This window comes from Pseudorasbora parva, chromosome 5, assembly GCF_024679245.1.
Source record: "Pseudorasbora parva isolate DD20220531a chromosome 5, ASM2467924v1, whole genome shotgun sequence".
Taxonomy (NCBI): Eukaryota; Metazoa; Chordata; class Actinopteri; order Cypriniformes; family Gobionidae; genus Pseudorasbora; species Pseudorasbora parva.
The window spans coordinates 28,842,934-28,870,711 of record NC_090176.1 but is presented as its reverse complement, the minus strand read 5'-3'; the positions used below and the strand labels follow the sequence as shown (position 1 = coordinate 28,870,711).

Below are 27,778 nucleotides of genomic sequence, written 5' to 3'. Positions count from 1 at the left end.
ACAGATATGACAGTTGTTAACCCCAAATTTAGCCTTATTCTCAGGATTCTCACCTGAATGTGAAGCTTCTTGCAAGCTTTGCAATGAGCAATCTTTTTTTTATTTTATAACCATGACAAAATTGATCAATTATTTGGTGCTTGACAATGAATGAATTGCAGCTTTGATTTAGATGTGAAGCACATGATGGGTTTGTTTTGTTTTGTTTTTTTTAGTGTCCAACCCATAAGGAATCGCTTATATCATGTTCCCTTTCGAGAGAGGTTCCTCGTATTACGTATGGGGAAAACTCCTTTTCTCGAGAATATGAAGCAAAACTTTATTAATAAAGGTATCCATGTAAAGCGTAGTGTCGCTGTACGGCCATAGCCCAGTGCGAGGAGCGCTCTGATTGGCCGGGCCGCGGCACTGCAGGAACCTATGGTGAGGCGGCTGAGAGGAACGAACCAATGGGGGGCGTTCCAGAAAGCCTCGAAAGCCTCTCCACTGCCGCTTCAGGTAGCGAGTGGTCAGTTTCTGTCTCGGAGCCCCCCGCTTCGACGCAGACCGCCACGAGCTCCAAAAACATTGCTGAAGCGGAGCTTATCCGCGTGCTCTTTAAGGCCGTGGAAGACCTCGGCTCGAGTGGTCCCAGCTCGAAGAGCCAACGCGCAGCAGACTGGACGAGTGGTACCTAGAAAGCCGCCGCCTCTCTTCTCCTCAGAAGCCCGCGCCTTTCTTCCCTGAGGTACACGACGAGCTTACTAAGTCTTGGAAGTCTCACCACTCTGCTCGCGCAAGATCCGCCTTTTCCTCAGCGCTCTCTACCGTCGACGGCGCCAAGGAAAAAGGCTACGAGTCTCTTCCCCCCCTCGAAGAGGCTGTCGCCGCGCACCTCTGCCCGCCCTCCTCCAGAGGATGGCAGGCCAGGGCGCAGCACCCTTCCAAGCCCTGCCGCACCACCTCTGTTCTCGCTGGCCGAACGTATGTCTCCGCTGGCCAGGCTTCCGTGGCCCTTCACACCATGGCTGTCCTTCAGGTGTTCCAGGCTCATGAACGCGCGGCTAACGACACAGCGCGCGCTATCCGTCCAGAACATGGCGGCTTCATTCAAAGCCGGGACTCGTGTTCCCCTGAAACATTTTCAGAGGATGCTCGGCCTTATGGCCTCGGCATCGTCAGTGCTCAGGCTGAGACTGTTACACATGCGTCCCCTCCAACGTTGGCTACACGCCCGTGTCCCTCCTTACACATGGAAATGGGGCCGTCTTCCCGTCAAAGTGAACCACAGCGTTGTCAAAGCTTTGGCTCCTTGGACGGGGACAGAGTGGTATCGGAGGGGCGTGCTTATGGGCACGGTTACGAGGTTGAAAAGTGGTCTCGACAGATGCCTCCACTCGAGGGCGAGGAGCCCTACACGAGGGCAAGCCGATCTCTGGCCTGTGGACAGAAACAGAGAAACGGCTGCACATAAACTGTCTAGAGATGAAAGCGGTCGCCTTATCGCTGAGAGCTTTCCTTCCACATATAAAGAACCACCACGTCTTGGTTCGTACAGACAACACGTCGGTGGTAGCGTATATAAATCGCCAGGGCGACCTGAGATCACATTCTCTTCACCACATGGCGAAGCATCTCCTTTTATGGGCAGAGCACAACCTGAGCTCCCTGAGGGCGGCTCACGTGCCAGGTATTCTGAATCTGGGTCCGGATATGTTATCCAGGGGACCCATTCCCCCAGGGGAATGGTCTCTTCACCCGCGAACAGTTCTCTTAATTTGGAACACCTTCGGCAGAGCAAAGGTGGATCTCTTCGCCTCAGAAGGCAACACTCACTGCCCAATATTTTTCTCCAAACGCAGGGACGCCCTGGCCCTTGTCTGGCCCAGTCTCCCGCTATATGCTTTCCCCCCGATCGCGATGCTGCCGCAAACCATCAAGAAAATCAGGGAGACAGCATCCACGGTGCTTTTAATAGCCCCGCTCTGGAGGAACTGAACGTGGTTCTCCGATCTGATCCAGCTGTCAGACACAGCCCCATAGCCCATTCCGCTGAGGAAAGACCTCCTCACGCAGGCGAAGGGGAAGATCTGGCATCCCAGTCCCGAACTATGGGCCCTCCACATATGGCCCATCAACTGGTATCGGGAAACCTCTCTGACAGAGTTATGAACACTATTGCGGAAGCTAGAGCCCCCGTGACTAGGCGGCTCTATACTCTGAAGTGGTCTGTGTTTTCTAACTGGTGTGCCGTCCGAAATATCGACGCACGCTCATGCGAAACAGCAGAAGTGCTCGCTTTTCTCCAAGAGCTACTGGACGCGAGTCGTTCCCCCTCCACGCTCAAAGTTTATGTCGCCGCCATAGTAGCTAACCACGCTCAGATCGCGGGACATTCACTAGGGAAAAGTGAGCTCATTGTACGTTTTCTTAAAGGGGCTAGGAGATTGAACCCCCCTCGCCCCCCCTCGGTCCCTATTTGGGACCTCGCGGTGGTTTTAGACGCTATGAAGGCTCCCCCCTTCGAGCCACTCCAGACTGCGACCATAAAGCTTTTAACACTCAAAACCGTGTTTCTGCTGGCTCTGGCCTCGGTTAAATGTGTGAGTGACTTACACGCACTCTCAGTGAGCCCGTCCTGTCTCGAGTTCGGGCCCAACAACTCCAAAGTTGTGCTCAAACCGAGACATGGTTTTATACCCAAAGTGCTTTCTACCCCTTTTAGAGCACAGGTTATTACTCTGCTTCCATTACCCGCGTCTCAGGGTGAACAGGACGCGAACCTACTCTGCCCGGTCAGAGCTTTGAGACTGTATCTGGAGCGCTCCTCCCCCTTCAGGCAGTCGGACCAGCTGTTTGTCTGCTTCGGCGGCCGCACTAAAGGTTGTGCTGTCACGAAGCAAAGACTCTCACACTAGATAGTGGACGCGATCTCGCTGGCATATGAGTCTAAAAACCTGACTTGCCCTATAGGCGTAAAAGCCCACTCCACTAGAGGCATGGCCTCATCTTGGGCTTGGTCGTGTGGCATTTCTTTGGAAGATATCTGTGCGGCGGCAGGCTGGGCCTCTCCGTCCACTTTTATCAGATTCTACAAATTGGAGGTTCCAGCTTTACAAGCAGGGCTTCTCTCCATCTAGGCTCTATCTTGACCCTGGCAAACAGATTGCCTTACGTTTTGGCCTGTACACATTAGTCCTTAAGCACTCATTCATTCATCATAAGATCCGACTATGTCCGTTTAGCTGTTCAAACGAACCGACTCTTCCGGTTCTTCATTCCCCTTATAAGCCGCCTCTGTCGGTCTCTCTGGGGTTTATTAACATGTGCTTTGGGTATACTGGGTCAGTCAGCACACACGGCGCTTTACATTGTGTTCCCCATACGTAATACGAGGAACCTCTCTCGAAAGGGAACATACTCGGTTACTTTCGTAAGCTCGGTTCCCTGAGAAAGAGGAACAATACGTTCCGTGCCGTGTTTATGCTTCTCAGGTATCGCTTCAGTCGATCTTAAAACCTGACACCAATGGGGAATTAGGGTCTTATATAGCCTCCTGTATGCAAATATAAGCACCTTTTACGGCGGGCTTTCTGGAACGCCCCCCATTGGTTCGTTCCTCTCAGCCGCCTCACCATAGGTTCCTGCAGTTGCCGCGGCCCGGCCTATCAGAGCGCTCCTCGCGCTGGGCTATGGCCGTACAGCGGCACTACGCTTTACATGGATACCTTTATTAATAAAGTTTTGCTTCATATTCTCGAGAAAAGGAGTTTTCCCCATACGTAATACTCGTTCCTCTCTCTCAGGGAACCGAGGTTACGAAAGTAACCGAGTACGTTTCCATTACCCAAAACAGGGAGCCAATTAGAGACTTCAAAACGGCACACAGTATTCTGCCATGTGCTTGCGGTACATCAAAGGAGCTTCCTCAGTTAAGAGATTGTCTTTCTGGGAAAACCGTGAAAGCTTGACGTGATTTCGGGTTCTGTCCTCAGAGTTATTAGATGAAGTCATTTAAACTCATGTTCAGTAGATCCTATTGGGGATTTTTGTGACAACAGGCATACCAAATTTGTAATTTGGATTATTCAAATGACAAAAGATGACAAAAAATGTTTCTCTAAATATTAGCATTTTTCACTTACTACTTATTCATTATTTTCAATAAAGTGATTGTTCATCTAAAACATTTAATTCTGTCTTAATTTATTTATTTGTTTCCAAACTTTTTTTCTTTTCTTGCAGTTTTTGTTCATACAATGAAAGGACCCTAAAACCATCAGACCCTATTGACTTTCATTATATTGCCCAAAAGAACTGTAATTTTTGTGTAAACTATCCCTTCAATATCTTGTATACAGTCATATGTTTCACCTTTACTATACTCAAAGTTTCATTGCTCTTTGGTCACAGCTGTTTTGCTAACACAACTTTCACAGAAATGTTTAATTACAGTGCAAGGCCTTTTGAATAAGGACAGACAGAACTGTTGGTTTTATATTATTAACACCAAAAAAAGAATGGAGTCTTCCCATTAATAGCACAGGCTGAGTCACATACTGTAGATTCCCATCCCCAATAAACTATCAGTCTGAGCCCCTGAACTAACACATTTATTAAACACAATCTTTAATAAATCCTTCTGAGAAACACACGTGTGAGAACCGATCCTTTAGAGAGTTATTCCTTCAGCACAGGCATAAGAAAAAGAAAACACGTTCCAACTCTAACAAAAAAACAAAAACAGCGAGGCTACGTTGTGTCGTTCGCAAAGTGGTTCGTTGTGTTACATCCGTCTTTTTTGCACTCTTCCTAGTGTACTGTGAAAGACTGAAGAGTCACCGGTGTAGAGAGCGTAAACGCCTTTTCATGACACACGTGTCGCTTCGGAAGAGCTGCCAAAATGGCAGTAAATGATATAGAATCGTTTGTTTGCGCAGAGTTGGGTTCTTTAACAGTTGTTGGCAGTATAGCCGATGTGTTAAAAGTTATCTTCTCTTGCTTTTAGTTATTTGCGCGGAAGGACTGTGAGCGTCAGTTGGGGGAGTTTCAGGGCTCGCAGACCCACTTTGCTATTTTAAAACATGGGAGTCTGCTGCTAAAAACAGAAACCTTATCTTGCATTTCTTAAAGTCATACCCATGTGCTTACGCGCGAACATAACACACTTTCATTCATTCTGAAGGGGTAAAAATGCTCTGCTGGGGAAAATGTATTAAACTCCAGAATAAATAGTCTTAAGCCTGCATTATGCCCAGTAGTCTCAAGCACATCATCCATCCTAAACAGTAAATAAAAAATAAAAATAAAATAAAAAAACCTTACACCAAGTTTTTTCACCCCAGAAGAAAATTGTAGTCAAAATATAACAATGGTAGACATAAAAAGTCTAAGTAAAAGCTCATAATAATTTCCAAAACCAATCACCCAAACATTTTTTTTAAGTCTTTGATCATTGGCCTTTTGCTATAATTAGATATACATTATATTTTATCCTATGTGTTTTATTTTTACGGCTGTATCTGTAAACTCCAATTGCTGGTGCATGTTGACATCTAGTGGCAGCTAATAAACTTACCAGTCTGCAATAGTTATCTAGGTTTATCTAGATGTTATTAGGCTACATTATTAGTATTATTATTATTAATATTATTATAATTATAATTATTATATGTCGCTTTAAAAAAATATAGTTAAAAATCCCTTTTGTTGAACTTTTTATGTCGTATTTTTGTTTTGGGTGGCCTGCCAGCACTAATTGATCAGTGAAATGACTCAGCTGTACACAGTAGGCCTAGGCCTAATTGTGTGGTCTTAAAAGAAGCTCGCAAAGCTGTTGGTGTTAAGTAGATGCATTGAGACCTCTGGGTAAAAATCATGGGTAGGTTACGGTGTTTTTTTTGCCGCATCTTTTAATGTGTTTCTTTATCTTCTGATTTTTTTTTTTCCAGCCGCGAAGACAGTTTTGATCGTGTACGCGCACCAGAGTGCTGGATCTTTCAATGCGGCCGCTAAAGATGCTGCCGTTGATGTGCTGAAGAAACAAGGCTGTAATGTGTTTGTGTCTGACCTGTATGAAATGAAATTCAAGGCCACAGCAACCGAGGAGGATATTACTGGTGTGGAGGCAGTATGGTGTTTTTTGTGTGAAAAATATTCAACTTAACTTCTCGGAGTGTAATTGCAGTTATTGCACAATTTTCTGTTTCAGGAGAAGTGAAGGACCCAAAACATTTCTGCTATGGAAAGGAGACCATGCTGGCTTGGCAGGAGGGACGACTAGCTTCTGACATCGTAGAGGAGCACAAGAAACTAAAAGAAGCAGATATTGTTATTTTTCAGGTCTGACTTCTCTATATATCAGAAATCTTGTTGTATTTACATATTTGGGGTAAATGGTTCATTACTAAGGTTTGTCTCTCAGTTTCCCATGTACTGGTTCTCTGTACCTGCCATCATGAAAGGCTGGATGGATCGCATTCTTACCCTTGGTTTTGCGTACACCTTGGAAAAGCGCTACAGTGAGGGCATCTTCAGGGTGAGACCTGAGAAAAAAATAAATTGCATAGTTCAATAACTTTTTTTATATATATAATGCGAGGGGGTGGTTAATAATGGCATAATTCGTTTAATTCATGACAGGAAAAGAAAGCCATGTTGTCCTTCACCACTGGTTCCAATGAGACTATGTTCAGCTCTAATGGGATTAATGGAGATATGAATGTTACTCTGTGGCCAGTTCAGGCAAGAAGCTTCCTCCCTTATTCTTTTACCTCAACCAGGCTTCCTTTTGGATTCTTTGCATTTGCATGTATTTATATCCTAACCACTGCACTTTTCTTTTGTAGAATGGTGTCCTCAACTACTGTGGGTTCCAGGTCCTTGCACCACAGATCTTCTGGGCACCCATGCATCTCTCCTCTGAGGCCCGTGATGGCCTGTTGGAAGGCTGGCGTACTCGTCTTCAAGGTCTCTTAAGTGAAGCACCGCTCACCTTTCCACCCATAGACAGTTTTGATGAGAGCAAAGGCTTTCGGCTGAAGCCTGAAGTCCAGGAGAAGCAGGCTGATTCCCCCTTTGGGCTCACTGTGGGTCACCACCTGGAGAAACCTCTGCCACCGCACAGCCAGATGAAAGCTGGGGTGTGAGCTGGAGCAACACTGTCCCCATGTGGCCATGTCACAAGGCTTAATCTGTATAAGTGAATAAATTGTTAATTTTTGAGTACTGGAATTTAAGTCACGTGAAACCCACTCATTGCCTATATTTTAATGGAGTGTCTATGCACATTAAGTGCAACTAGTGTGCCTTGTTGGCAAGTGCCATTCGAACTAGCTTTGCCTAACAATGCCTGGCTGTGCTAAACAAGATTTTAACCGCCCACAATTCAACATCCTCAGTGGTGCACTCAGTAAAGTGTATGGCTAATTAGTCAGTCATGCACAACACATGGTTCAAATCTCTGTTTTACAGCGCTTTCTCTTCTCTCAGCATCAGAAATGCACTTATTTTAAATAAGAAAATATTCAAAATGTGGACAAAGTGCCTAACAATGTTTAATTACAGTAAAAGCATTTACTGGGGATGGCTTTTATTGCTCCCTTAAATTGGCCCATTTAAATAAAAATAACCATTGCATCCTGTCACTGTAGAACAATATGGATGTGAAAATAGTGTGTATCTTCTAAAATAAAGTATAAATTGCATGTAATACAAAGAACTGCAACTTTATATGGTGAAAATAGAATATATCCCTTCAGCCATTTGCACTCGGTGTAAATATAATCTAGTGGTGAGAAAATGTGTTGATTTCACTGAGTGTAAATAGAATGACTTCTGTTAACACTTGGTGTAAATGGCATCTATTGCTTTTTGTACTTGGTGTAAATAGCAACTAGATTCTATATACACTTGGTGCAAATAGCTGCTGCCATATTTTAAAGTTGATGCCAGATTGGGGTATTTAGAACCCAAAACAATATAGATTTCTGCTCCCTAGTCAAGTGTTTCTCTACTTTCTCTTTATTGTTGCTGGTTTAGTGGACTTGTAATTCTTGAAGGCAAAAAGCCTGCATTTTAAGCTTAATGGCCGGTACACTGGCCAGTTGCAGGAACCAATCACAGACAGGCTTATCCACCTGGCACGCTATTGGCGGTGGCTGCATCCGAAAACCTAGGCAGCTGCCTTATTATCAGACAATGACTTGTAAGGCAGTGTTTTATGCATGAAGGCACCTCACAAAACTAATTTCGGACAGTCTTCTAAGGCAGTGTAACAGTTTAATGATCTACAGCAAAATAGAGCAAGATTTGGTGAGAACTAAACACATTTAATTACTACATTAGTAATTTCTCACTAGAAATGACATCTGAAGTGGAAAATATTGGTAAAAAAAACATCCCTTTACACACAAACTGACCAGAAAACGCAACTTTCGGATGGCATCTTTTTCCCCAGCTCGACTGTCACTGAATGGAAAGCACAGGATTGTGGGATATCAAAGGCAACGAAGGATACATGTATGCTGCCTTCAAAAATCAATCAGATGAAGGTATCTCAGGAGACAGGAAGTGAAGCAAACATTAGATTCTGACGTGGCTTGATGCCTTCCTGCCTTCATGTCCTGCGAAGGCAGCATTTTCCAGGTTTCGAATGCAAAAGTTGCCTGTTGATCACACCTCTTGTGGTTTGATTGCTTGAAGGACTAACCAATTGCATACAGTCATTTGAGTAATGCTTGTTGATCATCCCTCTGTGTAGTAGAAAATGCTGGCAGACTCCCCAGACCGATGTTCAATTTTAAATTGAGCTTGATCTGGTGACGGACAAGGAGGCCAGGGCTTGACGTTTTTGCTCACCAGCAGCCACTGTGGCTAGTGGTTTTCCAAAGTTACTAGCCACTCAGCATTTTCACTGGCCACAATTTTGCTGTTTGGAAATTACATTTTTGTATGATTAAAGTTGACTTTGGCATGCTTCAATGACTTGATGGAGATCCTCCAGGACAGGTTTGAAAACCCATAAAGTATCCTAAAAGGTGATTAAATATAATCTATAAACCAGTAACCTTAAAGTCTCAAACTTGGGATAGGCTACTCTGGATGTAAACTAGTTTGAGGTAATGCGATTGTGACACGATTGTGTATAGCATATTGCTCTTTTAACTCGTGTGCTGTTTCAGCATACTATTGCTTATACTGCGCAGATCATTTCCAAATAACTTGTAGGAACTGCTCAGGCCAGCATAAAGATTTCAGTATATATGCTCAAACACCCAAGGGTGCCAGGTTTGACTGGTAGTATGGTCTTTAACCCCTGGTGGTGCAGAAAGTTGGCTTACATCATGCTACGTCCCAATTCGCATTCTATCCATCCTAAATGGTATTCAAAAATTTGAATTTGTCCAAAATCATAGTCTAACCATAGATAAAAATCATGTAAAAATCATAGAAATTTTCTTTTTCATAAATTTCCTGGCTATGTAGCCTACGTACGATAAATACTGAGTATCCAGATGTTATAAGCAAACTTATCTTTTTTGTTGTTGTAATTTTAATGGATTGAAAATTAAATTAAGCAAGATTTTATATCGGGCTTCCTCGGGTGGACAGTACTGATCACTAGAGGGTGCATTTTTACTGAGCAAGTCTATGGGAATTTGTATGTAGGCCTATATATAAAATAATAACCTATATTTGATTACTAAATACGAAAACTGTAAATCCAATCAGTTTGAAACGGTATAGCAACAAACTTCAGAGCAGGCTCAAGGTCTGTGGAGAGTTTGGTGCATGTAGCATTAAAGCTGTAGGAGGGTAGCAGTCTCAGAAGAAAAATGACATCTCCCACCCCCTCAAACATTCTTAACAGCTTGTAGAAATTGTGGGGGGGAAAGTTACCCATAATTGTGTTTAATTAAACTGACCATAAGATGAAGTATATGCCAGCGCCATACATGACACACACATTTGGCCACCTTTTTTATTAGCCTTAGCCTAAAACTTGTAAAACATCACAGCTAGAGCCTACACTATCTAAAGGAATGCTTAACACACACACCCTAACTGTAACAGTTAAACTCGGGTAACCTGAGAAGGAGTCATTTTGGCTATTTATGAAATAATTGAATATTTAATTTAAAACAAATACAATAAAATAAAATGGAAATAACCTCACAGATGTAATGGGTGTTTATGTAGCCCAGATGATTAAAACATGGCAGAAAATAATAAATCATAAAAACATTAAACGTAATTAAATAATGCATCTCAAAGTCTGCTATATGGAGAGAATACTGATCGACCGGGGTAGCCTACATTAAGTCCACAAGACCATAGGGTGTCCCATTCGTCATTTAAGCTTAAAGAAGGGTGCTCGTGAGTGCCCCCTTTGCGGCTGCTCTGCGCCCTCGATGCGCACTTGAGCTGAGCCCGCAAGTTTGCGAGCTATGCAGGACTTCTACGTGGGAGTCAAAGGGGTATTATGTCGTGAAAGTGCGGACTCAGGCCCTGTCCCAAATGGCACCCTAAACCCTCACGGTCTTCCTCTGAGTCCGCACTTTCACACCGTAATGCCGCTTTTGACATCGAGGGCGCATAGCAGCCACTCACGAGCACACTTCCTTAAGCTTAAATGACGAATGGGACACGGCCTTGTGGACTTAACGGACACACACGCAGCGGCCATTGTAAGTCCACAAGACCAAAAGTGTACATGAATTGTGCCATTTGGGACAGGGCCTCAGAGGAAGACTGTGAGGGTTTAGGGTGCCATTTGGGACAGGGCCTCTAGGGCTTTTACGCCACTCAAAAAATTTGGGAAGCATTGCCTTAAAGTAATTATCTCTCTCTCTCTCTCTCTCTCTCTCTCTCTCTCTCTCTCTCTCTCTCTCTCTCTCTCTCTCTCTCTCTCTCTCTCTCTCTCTCTCACACACACACACACACACACACACACACACACACATACACACACACACACACACACACACACACACACACACACACACACACACACACACACACACACACACACACACACACACACATACACACACCTTTTTTTCTCTGCATTTGTCCTGCATAATAAACTTGTCATATATACTACAAATATTATTGGCTCTTTGACGAATTGCTTTGTTTCATCTGATTTAGGATCCAGTTTCGAGTAGATTATAAATCAATGCATTTGACACTTGCATAGCTACACTTTGATGGCTCTGTTGACATATGAATAAAACAAATCATCTTCTGGGCCTGTTTTAATATGTCAAATTACTTGGAAAACCACACCCACCGACAACTAAGAAATTAAAAAACCACATTTATTTTGGAAGAGGTCTCTCTCTCTCTGAGTGCAAAGACTTAAAGAGTTAGTTCACCCAAAAATGCAAATGCTGTCTTTAAAGGGATACTTCACCGCTTTTTCATATTAAACTATGTTATTCCCTTAACATAAAGCGAGTCTCTCGTCTCAGTGTGTGCACTTAATCGTTCTGATGCGCGGTGGCGATCTGATAGCATTTAGCTTAGCCCACTAAGCCCAGTTCATTCACTATGGTACCAAACAGAGATCAAGTTAGAAGCGACCAAACACCTCCATGTTTTCCGTTACACGAATAGTTGAACGATCAAGTATGTTGACATAAAATAAAACGTGGTGCTTTTCTAAGTGGATTAAAAAGGAGAACTATAATGTATGGCAGAATAGCACTTGAGAGTACTTAGACTCGGCGCAGTAAAAAGTCCCGGCTGAAAAATCCTCCTTCACATCTATGGGGGTATTATTGTTGCTTTATTCCAAACAAATATATTGTTATCCACAAATAAATGTAAAGCGATTCACAAAAAATAAATTATTTTACAAATCAATAGAATGAGATCCACAAATATATGAGGGAGTTTCACAAAAATGAATTAGAGTCACAAATAAATACAATTAAATTTGTGAATAACAAAAAAAATCCACACATATATTTTATGTCACAAACACACAACTCTGCCTTGCGTAAGCTGCATTCATTTTTGAATTGCTTCCTGTGCATTTGTTGACCCGTAAGATCTCTGTTTATCTTCGGAGCACAAATGAAGATGTTTTTGTTGATGACATTTGACATTTCCTCTCTCAAGACCCATAAAATAAATTAAAGACAATGTTTCCAAAGTCCATCTCACTACAGTGGCTCACTTTTTATGAAGCGACAAGAATAGTTTTTGTGCGGAAAAAACAACTAAATAATGACTTAAGGTGATGTCCGATTTCAAAACACGTCTTCCTGAAGCCTCGGAGCATATGCTTCTTGATTCGGATCGTGTGTCAAACCACCAAACATCTGAAATCATGTGACTTTGAGCGATTTGAACCGCTGGTTCGATACACTGATTCATAACTGTTTGAAGCTTTTACAAAGCAGTGTTTTGAAATCAACCATCTTTTTCGTTGTTATTTAGTGGGGTTTTTTTGCACACAATTAATGACAGAATATTCATTTTTGGCTGAACTAAAAATGAACAACCTTGGGGTACACTTCAAAGTCTAAATCTTTAGTGTTGTTGCATGACAAAATACAACATTTATATTGTCAAAAGACAGAGAAGCAGGTGACAGTCTTATTCAGTCAGTCAAGACGGTTATGTGGCTTTTTTGCGGTTTAGGTGACAGGCTTGATGGCAGTCTTCTGGGCGTAGTGCAGTTTTCACATTCACCACACCTTTCCTGACGTGCCACTCTATAACAGACACTCTAACATTTGAAAACCACAAGCAAGTCTAGCATTTAAATGCACAGGACGTTTTCAGGGACAACTGTGTAATACTAATAATAAATACTGAAAGTGACAGTTGAAGGCTTGTAGTTACAATGCTTAGAAAAAACAGATATGACAGTTGTTAACCCCGAATTTAGCCTTATTCTCAGGATTCTCACCTGAATGTGAAGCTCCTTGCAAGCTTTGCAATGAGCAATCTTTTTTTTAATTTTATAACCATGACAAAATTGATCAATTATTTGGTGCTTGACAATGAATGAATTGCAGCTTTGATTTAGATGTGAAGCACATGATGGGTTTGTTTTGTTTTGTTTTTTTTAGTGTCCAACCCATAAGGAATCGCTTATATCATGTTTCCATTACCCAAAACAGGGAGCCAATTAGAGACTTCAAAACGGCACACAGTATTCTGCCATGTGCTTGCGGTACATCAAAGGAGCTTCCTCAGTTAAGAGATTGTCTTTCTGGGAAAACCGTGAAAGCTTGACGTGAGTTCGGGTTCTGTCCTCAGAGTTATTAGATGAAGTCATTTAAACTCATGTTCAGTAGATCCTATTGGGGATTTTTGTGACAACAGGCATACCAAATTTGTAATTTGGATTATTCAAATGACAAAAGATGACAAAAAATGTTTCTCTAAATATTAGCATTTTTCACTTACTACTTATTCATTATTTTCAATAAAGTGATTGTTCATCTAAAACATTTAATTCTGTCTTAATTTATTTATTTGTTTCCAAACTTTTTTTCTTTTCTTGCAGTTTTTGTTCATACAATGAAAGGACCCTAAAAACATCAGACCCTATTGACTTTCATTATATTGCCCAAAAGAACTGTAATTTTTGTGTAAACTATCCCTTCAATATCTTGTATACAGTCATATGTTCCACCTTTACTATACTCAAAGTTTCATTGCTCTTTGGTTACAGTTGTTTTGCTAACACATCTTTCACAGAAATGTTTAATTACAGTGCAAGGCCTTTTGAATAAGGACAGACAGAACTGTTGGTTTTATATTATTAACACCAAAAAAAGAATGGAGTCTTCCCATTAATAGCACAGACTGAGTCACATACTGTAGATTCCCATCCCCAATAAACTATCAGTCTGAGCTCCTGAACTAACACATGAGCTCCTGATGTCAGATGGAGTGCTGGTCCATCCCCCACACTGCTTTCAGCCCTGCATGGCACTGAGAATGCACACTAGGGAGGCTTGAAACTAGAACCACCTGGAATACAATAGTGTGGCCTGGAGTCTGTTTTCCTCACACGATGGCACTCACCACATGCGAATATTTCACAGCAGTGCTTCTTTCTGCAGGCTAAAGATGTTTTTTATTTTTTTATTTTTTTATGGATGCCCCTTCTGCGTGATCTTTGTTAATTTATGGAACAGCAACTCAGCTGCTGTAGTATGCTGAAATACAGAATATTATTTCTTTACTGAGTGAAGAGATTAAGCTAATAACCTCCATTTGTGCACATGCAACACTAAATATTTAAGTGACACTTGTACACTATCATTCAAAAATACCGTAAAAAACATTGTGAAATATTATTTTATAATATTTCAAATAAACGTTTTCTTTTATTAGAGAAATAAATATTTTAATATATTTTAAAATGCAATTTATTCATGTGATAGTAGCAACACATTTTCAGCATCATTACTCCAATCTTCAGTGTCACATGATCCTTTAGAAATAATTCTAATTTGCTGATTTGGTGATCAAGTCTTATGATCCATGTTGAAACTAGTTGTGTTGCTGAATATTTTTGTGGAAAGTGATTTTCTTTAATAAATAGAAAGTTCTTAGAAATAATACATCTTTTGTAACATTATATGTCTTCACACTACATGTTGATCAATTTAATACATCCTTGTTGTTTTTGTTGGTTTTTTTTTTTCAAAGAAGAAAAAAAAATATTTAAAAAAATAACTGAAATCCCACTGCCTCCCAAATTTTGAATGGTAGTATATGTTAAAGTTATTTATTTATGCCACTTGGCATTGATAACAATATTGCAGTTGATTATTTAGAAGTAAAAGTTTGTGGTCCCCCACATGAAACTCAATGCAAACATATCCTCCAGTGTGTTTCCTCCTCTACCAAATTGTAGAGTATAGATGTTTTCTGGTGCTGTTCATCACTCTAATGAAGTGCGAGCTGTGTATTGAGTGTTTGTGAGAGAAGCCGTATAACCAAATACCAAATGGCTACCATGGGAGCAGCTATTGATTACACTATATAACTGCCCAAATTTACCAGCTGAGCTGTTTTTCGACCAATTAGGGGGAGTGAGCTGTTGAGGGTCTGGGAGCTGTAGAATAAATGGACTGTAACTGGCCAGACAGAAACAGATCAATCAAACCCCTGTAAATGTTTCCTGCTTTCCTAAAAGTAGCAAAATCATAATGGAATGGTGCAATGAATTACTGGTTTAATGTATGAAAGGTCACTAGTTCACATTTTTACAATACCGGTGTATGACCGGTAACTGTGAATTTAAAAGAGGATTTTTCAAATAAATTCATTTCTGATTTGATGAAGCAATGCTCATGAATAATGTCTTTGTATAGAAAATAAATGTCATGTTGTTAAATGATGGATTCCATGCATCCTTTTTTGGATTTTCCTCTTTGCAGTCTCTGAAAGTCTCAGACATATTAAAGCCAAATGAATACCAAGCCTGCAAGTCTATTATGCACACGAAAAATTATTTTACACCTCATAAAAACATAATCCACTTTACTACATTCCCTAACAGCTTACAGGACTAATTATAATGTACTTAAACATATTATATGAAACACATAGTAGGCTAGATGTAAATACACAAAGGATGAAAAGAAAAGGGACTTTTAGGTGCCTCTAATATTTCTGGGAAAAACAGAGAAATAAGAGTGTATTTCTGTTGTTTCACTTACCTTTCACCTAACTACATAGGAAATTAACTTCAGAAAGAAAACACTTTGAAGTAAGTTCATGGGAAGAACTTACATATTTGCATGAGTTGTCCTCTCTCTCAACTGTTCTTCATGTCGATGTGATCTCCAGTTCCTGGCCTTGACCCTAAAGCAGAAGAGGGCATGACCCAAGTGACACCTTTGGACAAGTTTATCCAGAGCATTTCAACCTTCAGCTGTCACCACAAGTCTTCCATGTTTATAGAGACATCTGTGCATGGGATCAAGATTAAAAACAGAAGCCTCGTCCAGTTATGTTTCGCCACCAGTAGACACAATTATAGTTTTCTTGAACATTAACTAAAATAAACAGATGAATCCTGCACTGCAGGAAGTTATTTAAATGTCCTTTGTTCTCACACACAGAGTCACTCATTTTACAACAGTTGTTGCTTAGCAATGGAGGGAAAGTGTGTGCTTGAAAAGTAGAGAGATGTTGTGCTCTTTCTGTTCTAGCAGCTTTGGACCCCTGCTCTCTTCCCTCAAAATTCACATTATTCAATGCTTCAAAGCCTCCACCAAAAGGAGACAAAGGGTCTTTCCCCTCCTCTGTATAGAAGAACGCTCAGATAAAGAAGCTGGCACAAGTGTTAAGGAGAACTAGGATGCTTATCAGTGACTTTTTGAAATGTGCTCTGATACTTTTGATAGCTGGGGACAATGGATATCCGTGCATGCTGAGGCTGCCCTTTCATGCAGGTTATCAAACAATCACTCCCTCATCGATTCATGTCCTTCATGAGGTCAGACCTTTTCTCTGTCAGAGGAAGAAGTAAAAAAATAATAATTACTTAGTCATCCGTACTTGACCGTATACCATAAAAATACATATGATGTATATGTTTTATTTCCATTGCATTTAGTAAAGCCACAGTGGTAGCCTTGCTTTGAGGTTTTTCAGTACATACTCTTCCTGCCATGGTGGGGATTGCAAAGATTTTTCTCAAGATCGCAGATTGTCGTTTTGGGTGGTGGTTATGTTTCGTAATGTATAATCAGGCATGCATGAAATGAATAGTCTCTGAGGTGTCAGCCAGGCACTGAACAAAGTTGCATTTGTGTTACCTTTTTATTTTAGAATTTTGTTTGAAATATAAAACATATTTTTCACTTTTCCTGCATGACGCTAGCAACACCATGAACATGGGTTTGATTCTTTGGGAAAGCAAGGACTGACAATAAAGTAGGCTACCCATCGTAAAAGCACCTTCCAAATGTGTGTGTAGCCTAATAAATATTTAGCAATATATATATATATATATATATATATATATATATATATATATATATATATATATATATATATATATATGCCTAAAATGTTTTAATCATACTTGTTTTCTTTTTTTTCTAAATGGGGACTCTAAACTATAATTCGATTCGGGGCATTCATTTGGTGAGCAGCGTGGTCACAATTTATTACAGGATGAGCATGTTCACTGTTCAGACTGTAGCCTACATGAGCGCTGCCCTGCTCTCGGAGGCGCTATTGTAAGGCGCAGATGGGCGTCACCACTTTCATTCACTCTATTTAAACAACCTGCAGCAGAAGCGCCGACGGAATACATCATCGGCTGGTATAACGAAACCGTGGATTAATTTTGCGCGCTGACCAAGCATTAAAGACAAAATGACAGAGGTGAGCAATATCGTATTGTCCTAAAGAACGAGCAAAAAACTTGAGAGACTTTCAGTAGACTATTGCCTGCTTTAAACACCTGCACTGTACTAAACGATCTGTTAACAGCTCATAACCTAAGGTAGCATATAGGTTGGGGGTTTTAACTATGAAGATATTTAGATATAGCAGATATTTATGCAGGATATTCCTCTGTTAATGTAATGGGGTTTCGTAATAAAGTTGTAAGCATATATGAAATAGTTAATGTTTCAACAAAACTAACTTGTGCTGAGTATAACTTATACTGTATAACTGATTAAAAAAACGGCTATAGAAGTCACGTAATTGAGGACGTAACTATGGCAACTGTAATATAGCCTATTGAAAATATACAAATGCTGAAAACTTTAAACACTTTATGATATATTTATATATCTCACAATCTTTAGTATCGTTGACGTTGACTACTTCTTGCAATAACTGTGGTATGGCGCACATAAATTTAGGGTTTTACGCGAAATTACACGGTCACAATTCAATTCCGCAAAGCTCTTTTTTTGTTGTTGCTATTTTGCTTCTTCTTTTTTTTTCTTTTTCTTCTTCTTCTTTTTTTTTTTTTTTAAAAACCTCACATATGTTAAGAATTTTCATTATATCCATGAATTGGCTTTCTGTGTTTCAGTCAAACATAATCAAACTGAATCATACTTAGAGCTTTACTCAGTGCATCGTTCTATTAGAGTGAACATTTGTCGACATCCATAACCTCAAAATAAATCATTTCATTCGAAACAGAAGGTTGGCTTGAGAAGCAGGGACAGGAATGCACTTCATTTTAATTATAAAGAAAAAATTCAAACATTTGCTATGTTCATGGATTAGCCAGTCATCACAGACACTAGGCACTGCATATGTTATCATGAATTTGATCTTTAGTAGCCTATGTCCATTATTCTTTCAAAGATATTTTTCAAGATTTATTCAGCATATCTAACATCCTGCAAGCAAGAGCAGTGTTACGGGTTCAAGGCCATAAAGGTAGTAATAAAATATTTGACCTTTGACACCAGTGTCCTTGCTGCTAACCACTGTACTGCTGGGAGCCAAAGGGTTTACACGGTGAGCTGCAGAGCCGGAACAGTGGACCATCTATTATAGTCTTGAGTATTTTTGTGCATAAATAACTAAATATAAAGACTGAAAGAGAGACAATGAGACAAGTAGAGAAGGTAAAGAGTGTTTTCATGTGTATCTCCAAGTTTGACGGTCCTTAAATGATTAATCAATTACATTTTGTGCTATGAACTTCCTAAACTGTTTCCTCTTAGGGTTAGATCATACAAACCAATCTTAAATCAACAAACATAAAATCTTTTATCAAACAGCACTATTGTGTACTTACTAAATGTACAACAATTAGATTTAACTTTGTAATGGACTTCAAACAGAATACAGGTGGAGCAACAGGAAATGGCCTTTTGTAATGGAACTTTATGTGTAATTCAAGACCCCGATTAAAACATTTTAGTGGATAAAATAATCACACACTTTTTATGTTATGATAAGTCTTGCAATACAACACGAGGCAGGCTTATTTTATATTTTTTAAAGATTTACACTAATTTAGAAATGAATTATACTAACATTCACATCCAGTGTTGCAGCTCTGCTCATAGAAAGGTTCCACTCAAAAAGGATTTAGTGACCAGAGAAAAATGAAGGGTCAAGGGTCTGTGACCTCACCAACTACATAGCAACATGTCTTTGAGAAAAGACCACTTAGATGTTTAAGATGGCGTGACAAAATCCCTAAACTGAAATTACTTTGCCTATAGAAATCACTGTGAAGTTACTTTGATTTTTTGAAAAGCATAACCAGCTTAAAGGGTACTTCAGCATGACTGGCTTGAAGCCAAACAGCTTTGTGCTTTTGAAGTAGTGTCAACTTTCGAACTGAGCTGAACCATGAAATAATAATAGGATGCTTTGACAATTTCAGAAATATGAAAGGCTTTTGTGCCGTGTTTTGTCTTGCATAATTGGAAGGTCTTATGTCAAATAAATAATAAAAAAAAATGGTTCTTATGGTTTTTTTTGTACAGAATGCATTTCTGACCTTTGTGAGAGACAGTATATAGCAATACTTTAGTTAGTTGCTTGTTTTTGAAACTGACAGTTGCTATTAAATCCTATTATGGGATGTATAATCACGTCTAAGGCAAGTCCGAAGAATGAAACCTGTCAAGCAGGGAGGCAGGTCATATTTCACTGCACAATCAAAAGATAAAAATAAGAAAATTACTGTTTTTTGTTGTTGTTTTTTTAGGAATGTGCTGAATGCTTAATAAAGTTTATGTATGCAATTATACAGTATAGTTCAAATGTTGGGGTTTTGTTTAATATTTTCAAAAGAAAGGCTTTTTTTCATCAAGCCATTTATTTGATCTTGATTAACTTATTTATATGATGGAAAAATCCAGTAAAAATCCAGTATTTTAATATATAACTGTATTTTTAGAGTTATAAATGTAATGTCTTTAGAGTTACATGATCCATCAGAAATCTTTCTGATATGCTGAATTGGTGCTCAAGTAAGATTTCCTATATTATTAAAGGAAGTGTGTGTAAGATTGTGGCCAAAACTGGTACTGCAATCACTTTCAAATGACTAGAGCGGTGTATCCCCACTCCCCCTCCCCCCTGACTCGAGGTTGCCAGATCGGCTGCAGGATCCAGCAGGAACGTTTGTAGCTACAGCTGTGGTAACTAGAGCAGATCTGGCAACCCAGATGACGAAACACTACAGACTTCATGATTGGCCGATAGGTGGAGGGTGGAGCTTCAGGCCAAAAGACAACATGTCAACATCAACATCAGTTGAGGGCTGCAACAACAACTTTTAAATTAAAATATCCTGGCCAGACGACTGCTGTCAGTGATATAAGTTTTTGAAATTAACATGATTTCCTAATGTCTAGTTACATATCAGGGCCATTTTATGATTAATTGTGCATTTCTTACATACAGTTCCTTTAATGTTGAAAACAGTTGTGGAAACCATTATACTTTATACTTATTTTCAGAATTCTTTGATGTTTGATGTTAAAAAGCATTTATTTGAAATAGATTTTTTTTTAACAATGTTAATGTTAAAGTGTCATGACTTTCAACATCTTACTGACCATAAAATTTTGAATGCTAGTGTAATATTCACAAATATTTAATGTCATGCACGAATAGGTGGGAGAAGCTAAACAGGCAGTGTCTTCTTCTGCAGAGGCGGTGCTTGCCTCCATTTGACTCAAGGATGTGCACCTTTGTTGTTTTCTGGGCCTGGTGTCAATAAAAACTTTTATTGGACTGACAAGGATGTTTTCTCTGAAACTTACAGGATATTCTCATATTATGATTACCTCTTATATGTCAAAAGCTCAGGGGAAAATGTATTTCTCAGTTCATGAGCCTTTAAATTAATTTTTATATTTATAATTTATATTTAATAAGCAAATGATGTAGACCTTTAGGAAATCATGACAGATACTTGATGGGTGTTCTGTTTCCTTCCCCTTCCACAGTTGGAGTCTTCACTACCAGATGAAAAGATCAGTCTAAGTGGCAGCGAAGTAACTGAATTCTTTGACATGTTGGAAAATTTGAACTTCACGGACGGCAATGACAACAGCTCATGGGTGAAAGCGCAAGTGTGCCCCACCTCCTTCAACCGTTCTGCTCTCCTCAATGCTATGTGCACTCTCTATGCCTTAATTTTTGTTGTGGGCCTGGCCGCCAATGCGTTAGTAGTGTGGGTCAACTTGCGCTCGGAGCGTCATTACCACGAGACACACTTGTACATATTAAACCTAGCGGTGGCTGACCTGTGTGTGGTCGCTACTCTCCCAGTGTGGGTGAGCTCGCTGGCACAGGGTGGTCACTGGTCGTTTGGCCAGGTGGCTTGTAAGCTCACACATCTTCTCTTCAGCGTCAACCTCTTCGCAAGCATCTTCTTCCTGGCCTGCATGAGCGTGGACCGTTATCTTTCGGTGGTACGCTCGGAGGAGATTTCTACCAGACGAGGACGACAAATACGCCGTTTAGTGTGTGCAGTAACATGGCTTCTTGCTTTATTCACCTCAGTACCTGACACATACTTCCTGCAGTCCGTAAAGTCACTACACAGTCCTGTGATCTTGTGCCATCCTGTATATCCAGAGGACAACCCTTTGCAGTGGATGGTGGGCATTCAACTGAGTTTTGTGGTTCTTGGTTTTGTCATTCCCTTCCCCATTATAGCAGTGTCATATGCACTGTTGGCAAAAGCTCTGGCGTCCTCGTCCTCTCATTCCTCTTTAAACGGTGACCAGGATCGCAGCGTGAGCAGGAAAGTCATCCTCACGTACATAGTGGTTTTCATAGCTTGCTGGGCACCATATCATGCTGTGCTGTTAGCCGACGCTCTAGCCATGCTAGGTGTGCTCCCACTGGGTTGCGGTTCAAAGAACGGCCTTTTTGTGCTGCTACACCTCACGCAATGCCTGTCGCTGCTTCACTGCTGCGTCAACCCTGTTGTCTACAGCTTTGCTCACCGTCACTACCGCTACGACCTCATGAAAGCCTTCATCTTCAAATACTCCACCCGTACGGGACTGGCGCAACTCATGGAGGGCTCTCAGGGCACAGAGACAGAATACGCAGTGGTGGAGAACAACCCTATGGCTGTGAGCTAGGACCCTTGAGACGTCACCCTCAACCAAAGTTCTGCACTGCTTCAAAACAGGAACTCCTCTGACATGTTTTTCTGAAATTCAGATAAACAAAAATGAATTTGAGCATGTTTTCCATCAAAATAACAGCAAATGCTCAACAGTGACCCCCAAAGATACTGAATAATTCATATGAAACGTGCCAAAGACTGGTGGGATCTGAAAAACTCTAACATGTTTTCCTAAATTCAGTTAAGTAAAACACATTTTTAACATTTTACGTCAAAATAGATGCAAATGCTCAACAGTGACCCCAAAGACACTGAATAATTCATTTGAAATGTGCCAAAAACGAATATAAAATCAAACGAATGTAAAATCAGAACCATGGATCTTCAGTCAATTAATTGATTCCAAAATGACTAGCAGTCAAAACTGCATAATTTAAAACAACTTTAGAAAAATATGCATAAGCCTAGAAATCTAGACGCACCCTAGCGGCAGCAAATTTAATCTGCCCGCGAGTGTCGTCTAGCAACTCTCAATACCCTTCTGAGCTGTTTTCCCCTAACTCTTGCCGGACCAATCACATTGTGTATAGAGTCGGTGGGCGGGGCCATAATGACGACAGCCAAGTTGCGTTTGGGTGCTTCTAGTAAACACAGAAACTGGCGAAGGGCGGCTGTCTTTCGAATCAGCTTTGACCGCGATTCTGGAAGACTTGGAGTTAAGCTTTTCTCTGAGAAAAGAACAAAGAACGGCACTGAAGTCATTCTTAAAAAGGGAAGATGTGTTCGGAGTTTTGCCGACCGGATACGGTGAATGTTTAATCTATCAACAAGCTCTGTTTCACCTTCGTTGCTCTGGTTGGTGGTAGCGCTATCCTATCGCGTGCAGAGGGAGTTTGAAAGACAACCGTTTATCCCGCCTTTCGGATTGAGCCCTGTCAATGGTGAAACAAAATCTATATAATTGTGTCCAATAATCACTTCTCAGAATTCAAGAATTCAAGCATGGGGAAGGTTAACAAATTTTTAACGTTTTCAAATTAAACAAAAATGAAAAGATTTTTGTATTATTTTTGACAACATTCCTGTCAATGTAACTATTAGTACTGTAGTAGCACAGTGATGTCGTTCTAGTTCTCTTCTTAATTGTGTTGCTCAATTGCTACTGACTGAATTGTTTAGAGCACTTTCTTTGATGAAAGAGGGGCTTTTGCATCTGTGGTAAAAGAACTGGCATTACTTTTGTATTTTGAACTGCATTCTCCACAACAGCACATTACAAAACATGTTTGAAGAACAGAACAAGTTAGAACAAACTTATTTTCAACTGGATTTTAATGTGCAACTGTGTTTGTACTTCATTGTAGGCTTTGTTTGTGTGTGTACAGTATATGATGTTTTATGAATGGCTGTCATCTTACAACAGAGCCTTGTGTACTTGGAAGGGCATTTACTTTATTTTGTCTTTAACAGATGTGTATATTTCAGTTATCTAAAAAGTAAGTTAAGTATGTTTTTATATTTACTGTATGTTTGACATTCTGTGTATATATTTTTAGGATATATAGTTCTGTTGGAATTCTGAATAATTAATTGTCCTGGGAAATAAATTTTTTTGATTCATAGTGCCAATTATGAAATCTAATCTCAGTTTAATGTGAGAAATAATTAAACATCAATTGTCTTTGTTTAAAAATATTTTTATATAACTTCAGTAGAGTATCGGACTGAAAATGCATGGTTAGGATTAACCCATGCTTGAGTTGGACGTAATATGGATTCAATCTAGCCATGCCTTTCATGTTTGATTATTAAAATCCACACTGTAGTATCACTGGTTCACCATCTGTTCAACAATGGTGGCCCATTTTATTTACACCCTAGAGGCATAATAAAAACTTAAAGGTAATGACTAGTACAACAATGCAAGCTGATGGAAGTTTTAAGTACTGTCTCAAGATGGTCATAACTGCAGGATATTAACTTGCATTCATACAGTTTTAACCATATTTTGTGCATTCAGTGAAGCTAAAATATGTTTAAAATGTTGAAATTTAAGGGAATATAACTACAAATACACAAATGCCATCAAGTATCTCACGCTGAACTATAAACTCAAAGAAGCTTACTAGAATTTTTACTATAAAAACAAGAGTACAATTCTCAAGATGAACATGATTTCTGTCTGAAGCCTACTTTATATTGATACTTCGGTATAACTGTCAAAACAATAACTAGCTAACAATCTCACAAGCTTATCTTCACGGCTGTAATTCAGCCAGGTCATTATTTAAAAAAGAAAATCATATAACTTACAATTAAACCCTATAGACATTTATTTTGCCACATCAAAGAAATTCCTTTCATATGCCCACATTTGGAGGTTAGTGTTTCGTGCCTGCAAGAATCAATGTTTTTGAACTAATTGGTTAAGTAAATGATTCAGTGACTCACTCAATATAAAATTTTTGTTGTTGCTGAATCCAATGTATCAGTTTTAAAACAAATTGATAGAATAAATGATTCAATGCTACGTTCATAAAGACCATAATTTGTTGCCACCTACAGTGCTAGTTAATGTAATCTGCAGAAACAGTCAAATTCACTTCAATGGGCCCTATCATATATACAGTGCAATGTGTTTTGCTAATTTCAGCAGGACCCAGTTATTATTTGCACATCCTGCTCCACGTTGTTAAAATGCATTTGTGTCCATTTTCGCACCCATGGTCTGGTGTGTTCAGGCACTACTTCACCACTGACCAACAAAAACCTGGTTTAAAAGTATTTAAAGAGCGTGTTAGTAATATTCACCTATAGGCAGGTCCACAACACGTGTACACTCTGCTTATTATACACACATGGACACATAATGGATATGTCATATGTCATAATGGATAGTCATTGCATGTATCAGAATAATAATATTTGCAGTAATGAAGAATGAAATTAGCTAATTATTTGACCAATCGTGGCCAAACACAAATATTTTAACTGACTCATCAGGTTGAGGGTGTCTATATTCCGCCATCTTAATAGCGAATCTATCATGGCGCGAGTGCTTTTAAAGGGAATGGAAGATGAGACTGACTTGTTTATTATTGCATGTTATGCCCTAAACACACCCATTACTCATTAAGAGAATAGGGGCAACCTATTTAGACCATGCGCCGGGTGCGCCAACCGCATTTTTCCTGTCATTAAACTAGCAAAAGTGGATTCAGACACGTCCTAAGTGCAATTGTGCTGTACGCTTTAGCTAAAATATGGCTCTTAAATTTAACTTTTTACAATTTTTTTTTACAGTAAAGATTGATATTTAATAATAATTTGAGATTTAATTAGCAACAGCACAATCAAATACATACAGTGGCTTTACAATTTTGTATTTTAGGAAATTTTATAAAACTTTGATTCCTGTTAAATTTTGCAGCTTTCCATAATAGTACATTTCATGTAATCTATTGGTTTAACTTTTTTAACATTCACCAGCTTTTAGAGTTGCCAAAACCAAGCTTTAACAGCATATTAACTTCTCAGTAGAACCCTTTTACCTTGAATTTTTTCATCACAGTCAGCTAATGCTGAGCAGCATTTCTACATCAAACAGATGCAGGGGCAGAACAAGGACACGTTACAGTCTGATTTATGCTGATCTGAACTTCAAGTGCAACCAATGCCAGGTCTTTAATACTTTAAAAACTTGCCTGTATTTAGACACCTTCAAGGCCAGAGTAAAACCACTTAAAGTTGCCTTAGTGGCTGGATCTAAAAGACAACCACAGTCAACGTCTGTTCATAAACTGCCTTCTTATTCGACATCTTCTGATGGGTTTTTTCTTCAAAATTTGCTTGACAAACTCAAGGTCTTTTATTTCTTAAAAAAACATAACAATATATAACATGAACAAATGACTGGTTGCAAAATAAAAGTTAAAAGAAAGTCATTGATGCAATATTTTTGCCTCGGTCAAGTTTGTAAACTTATGGATCAAACTAAGTCAGACTAATTCAGTATGTTCCACACTTTTGAGCATCAAAGAAGATTATTCCCATACCCATAGTTAACTTTTTGGTTGATTAACCCAGTTTGACCCCTCTTGAACTCATCTGGTTTCAATTGGTCCTCTAATCTGTTAATTCCTTTTCACACTAATCATGGTGTGACATATTTTTCATCACTAAACATCCCCTGTGTCTTTCTCGGCAGCTATTAATTTATTTTGTCAAGCCCAAAGTTTTCATGTCTGGAAAAAACACCACAACACAACAAAACTGTCGGACACTTCAAAAACTTTAAAAGGCTTCATAAAAATGTATTCTTTCAAACACAACATTGTCCTGAATGTAGGCTGCACCGTGTTAAACTCACACAGGGAAAGAAAAGAGACCAACGGATTAAAACAGGTCATGACTCAGACTCACAGCGGTTTTGTTTCTGTTACAGGGCCTCAATTTACAGGCAGTCCAACAGCAAAGACATTGAACAGTCCGATTTTAACAGTGCTGACAGTAAGACAGTCTTGTCTAATTACATTTATATAATATATATTTACATTTAATACATTTTAATCTAAAATCTAAAATGTCATTCAGTATTAACTTGATTATATAAATAAACTGTTGTGACAACAGTATTTCACTTGCGGTCAGGCTGTTAGTCTGAATATTCAGTGTGAATCTTTATTAGATGTTTATAACCTAATGATACAATTTGTCATGGAGGACTCTGCTATTTAATTTTTGCACTTCATTGCATTTTTGCTTGTGCAGAATCAGTCTTCAGAAGACAAATGATGTCTTTCATTTCTGTCTCCTCTTGCGGTTTGGCTGGTGCTCCTAAAGGGATTCGAGAACAAGGCAAAGGGCCGCTTGTTCAGCCCAGAATGAATGAACAGCCCAGGATGGCGTGTAATGTGAACAGCCGGTATTCCTGTGTGTTAGTTTTACAATAAAGCTATGGATTTGTCTGTGATTCAGCTAATACTGTTTATGGAATTTGCATAATTACTGCTGTTTGTAAGGATATGTAATAAGAATGATCCTGTAAAAATTAGGAAGATTTTTTTTTCTTCCTGCAAGCAAACTTCATCAAAACAAAACACAAAACTCTAGCACACACCCTCAAGCATACACATTATAGTGCCTGCTAAAAATATCCAGCATTAACAGACAGTTTGTGTTTGTATTTCGCAGTCAGGACCAGAAATAATTTATTTCTCCTTTTCCACATTTTGTGTAACAGCCCTGGAAGCCTCGGTTACAGTATCTCTTCACAAAAACTTTTCACAAATCAAAGAATAATGATCGAAATATGCTGCAACATATTTCTAACAAGGTGCAATTAATGAGGTGTTAGACCAAACATTATGCTTGCAAATGGTCACAGATTCAAACTATGATACTGACAAAGATTTGAACAAAGCATTATTATAATAGCCTATTAATGCTGTTTGCTTTAAGTTTTTGAGTAAAACTTTCTTAAAAATTTCAACAATGGCCTAATGTTGAAGCCATAATCCTGAGGTTCTTTCTTTTCATGTTGCTTTACAAATATTGATGTCTCACATTACTGCCATTAGTGAGATATTGTTGAAATTCACTCCCTAAGAGTCCACCACCTCTCTGTTTACAGCGTGGGGGGTGGGGGTATGGATTTGACATGATGACTAAAATCACATAACGGCATATTGACTAAATTAAAAACAATAAAAATTAAAAAAGGGGAAAAAAGAA

General features: G+C 39.4%; 2 protein-coding genes across 2 annotated transcripts; both read left to right on the top strand.

The window, feature by feature from the left end:
• Window positions 1-5,728: 5,728 nt before the first annotated feature.
• Window positions 5,729-7,206, top strand: LOC137076070 (NAD(P)H dehydrogenase [quinone] 1-like). The gene is made up of 6 exons (XM_067445011.1): window positions 5,729-5,860; window positions 5,931-6,098; window positions 6,191-6,321; window positions 6,404-6,517; window positions 6,622-6,723; window positions 6,828-7,206. Exons 1-6 carry the CDS (start codon window positions 5,857-5,859, stop codon window positions 7,125-7,127), a joined length of 819 nt encoding a protein of 272 aa, XP_067301112.1. The 5' UTR covers window positions 5,729-5,856; the 3' UTR covers window positions 7,128-7,206.
• A 10,122-nt stretch (window positions 7,207-17,328) lies between these two features.
• On the top strand, window positions 17,329-24,428 carry ackr3a (atypical chemokine receptor 3a). The gene is made up of 2 exons (XM_067445010.1): window positions 17,329-17,352; window positions 20,910-24,428. The coding sequence occupies exons 1-2, from the start codon at window positions 17,344-17,346 to the stop codon at window positions 22,056-22,058; spliced, it is 1,158 nt and encodes a 385-aa protein (XP_067301111.1). The 5' UTR covers window positions 17,329-17,343; the 3' UTR covers window positions 22,059-24,428.
• Window positions 24,429-27,778: the final 3,350 nt, after the last annotated feature.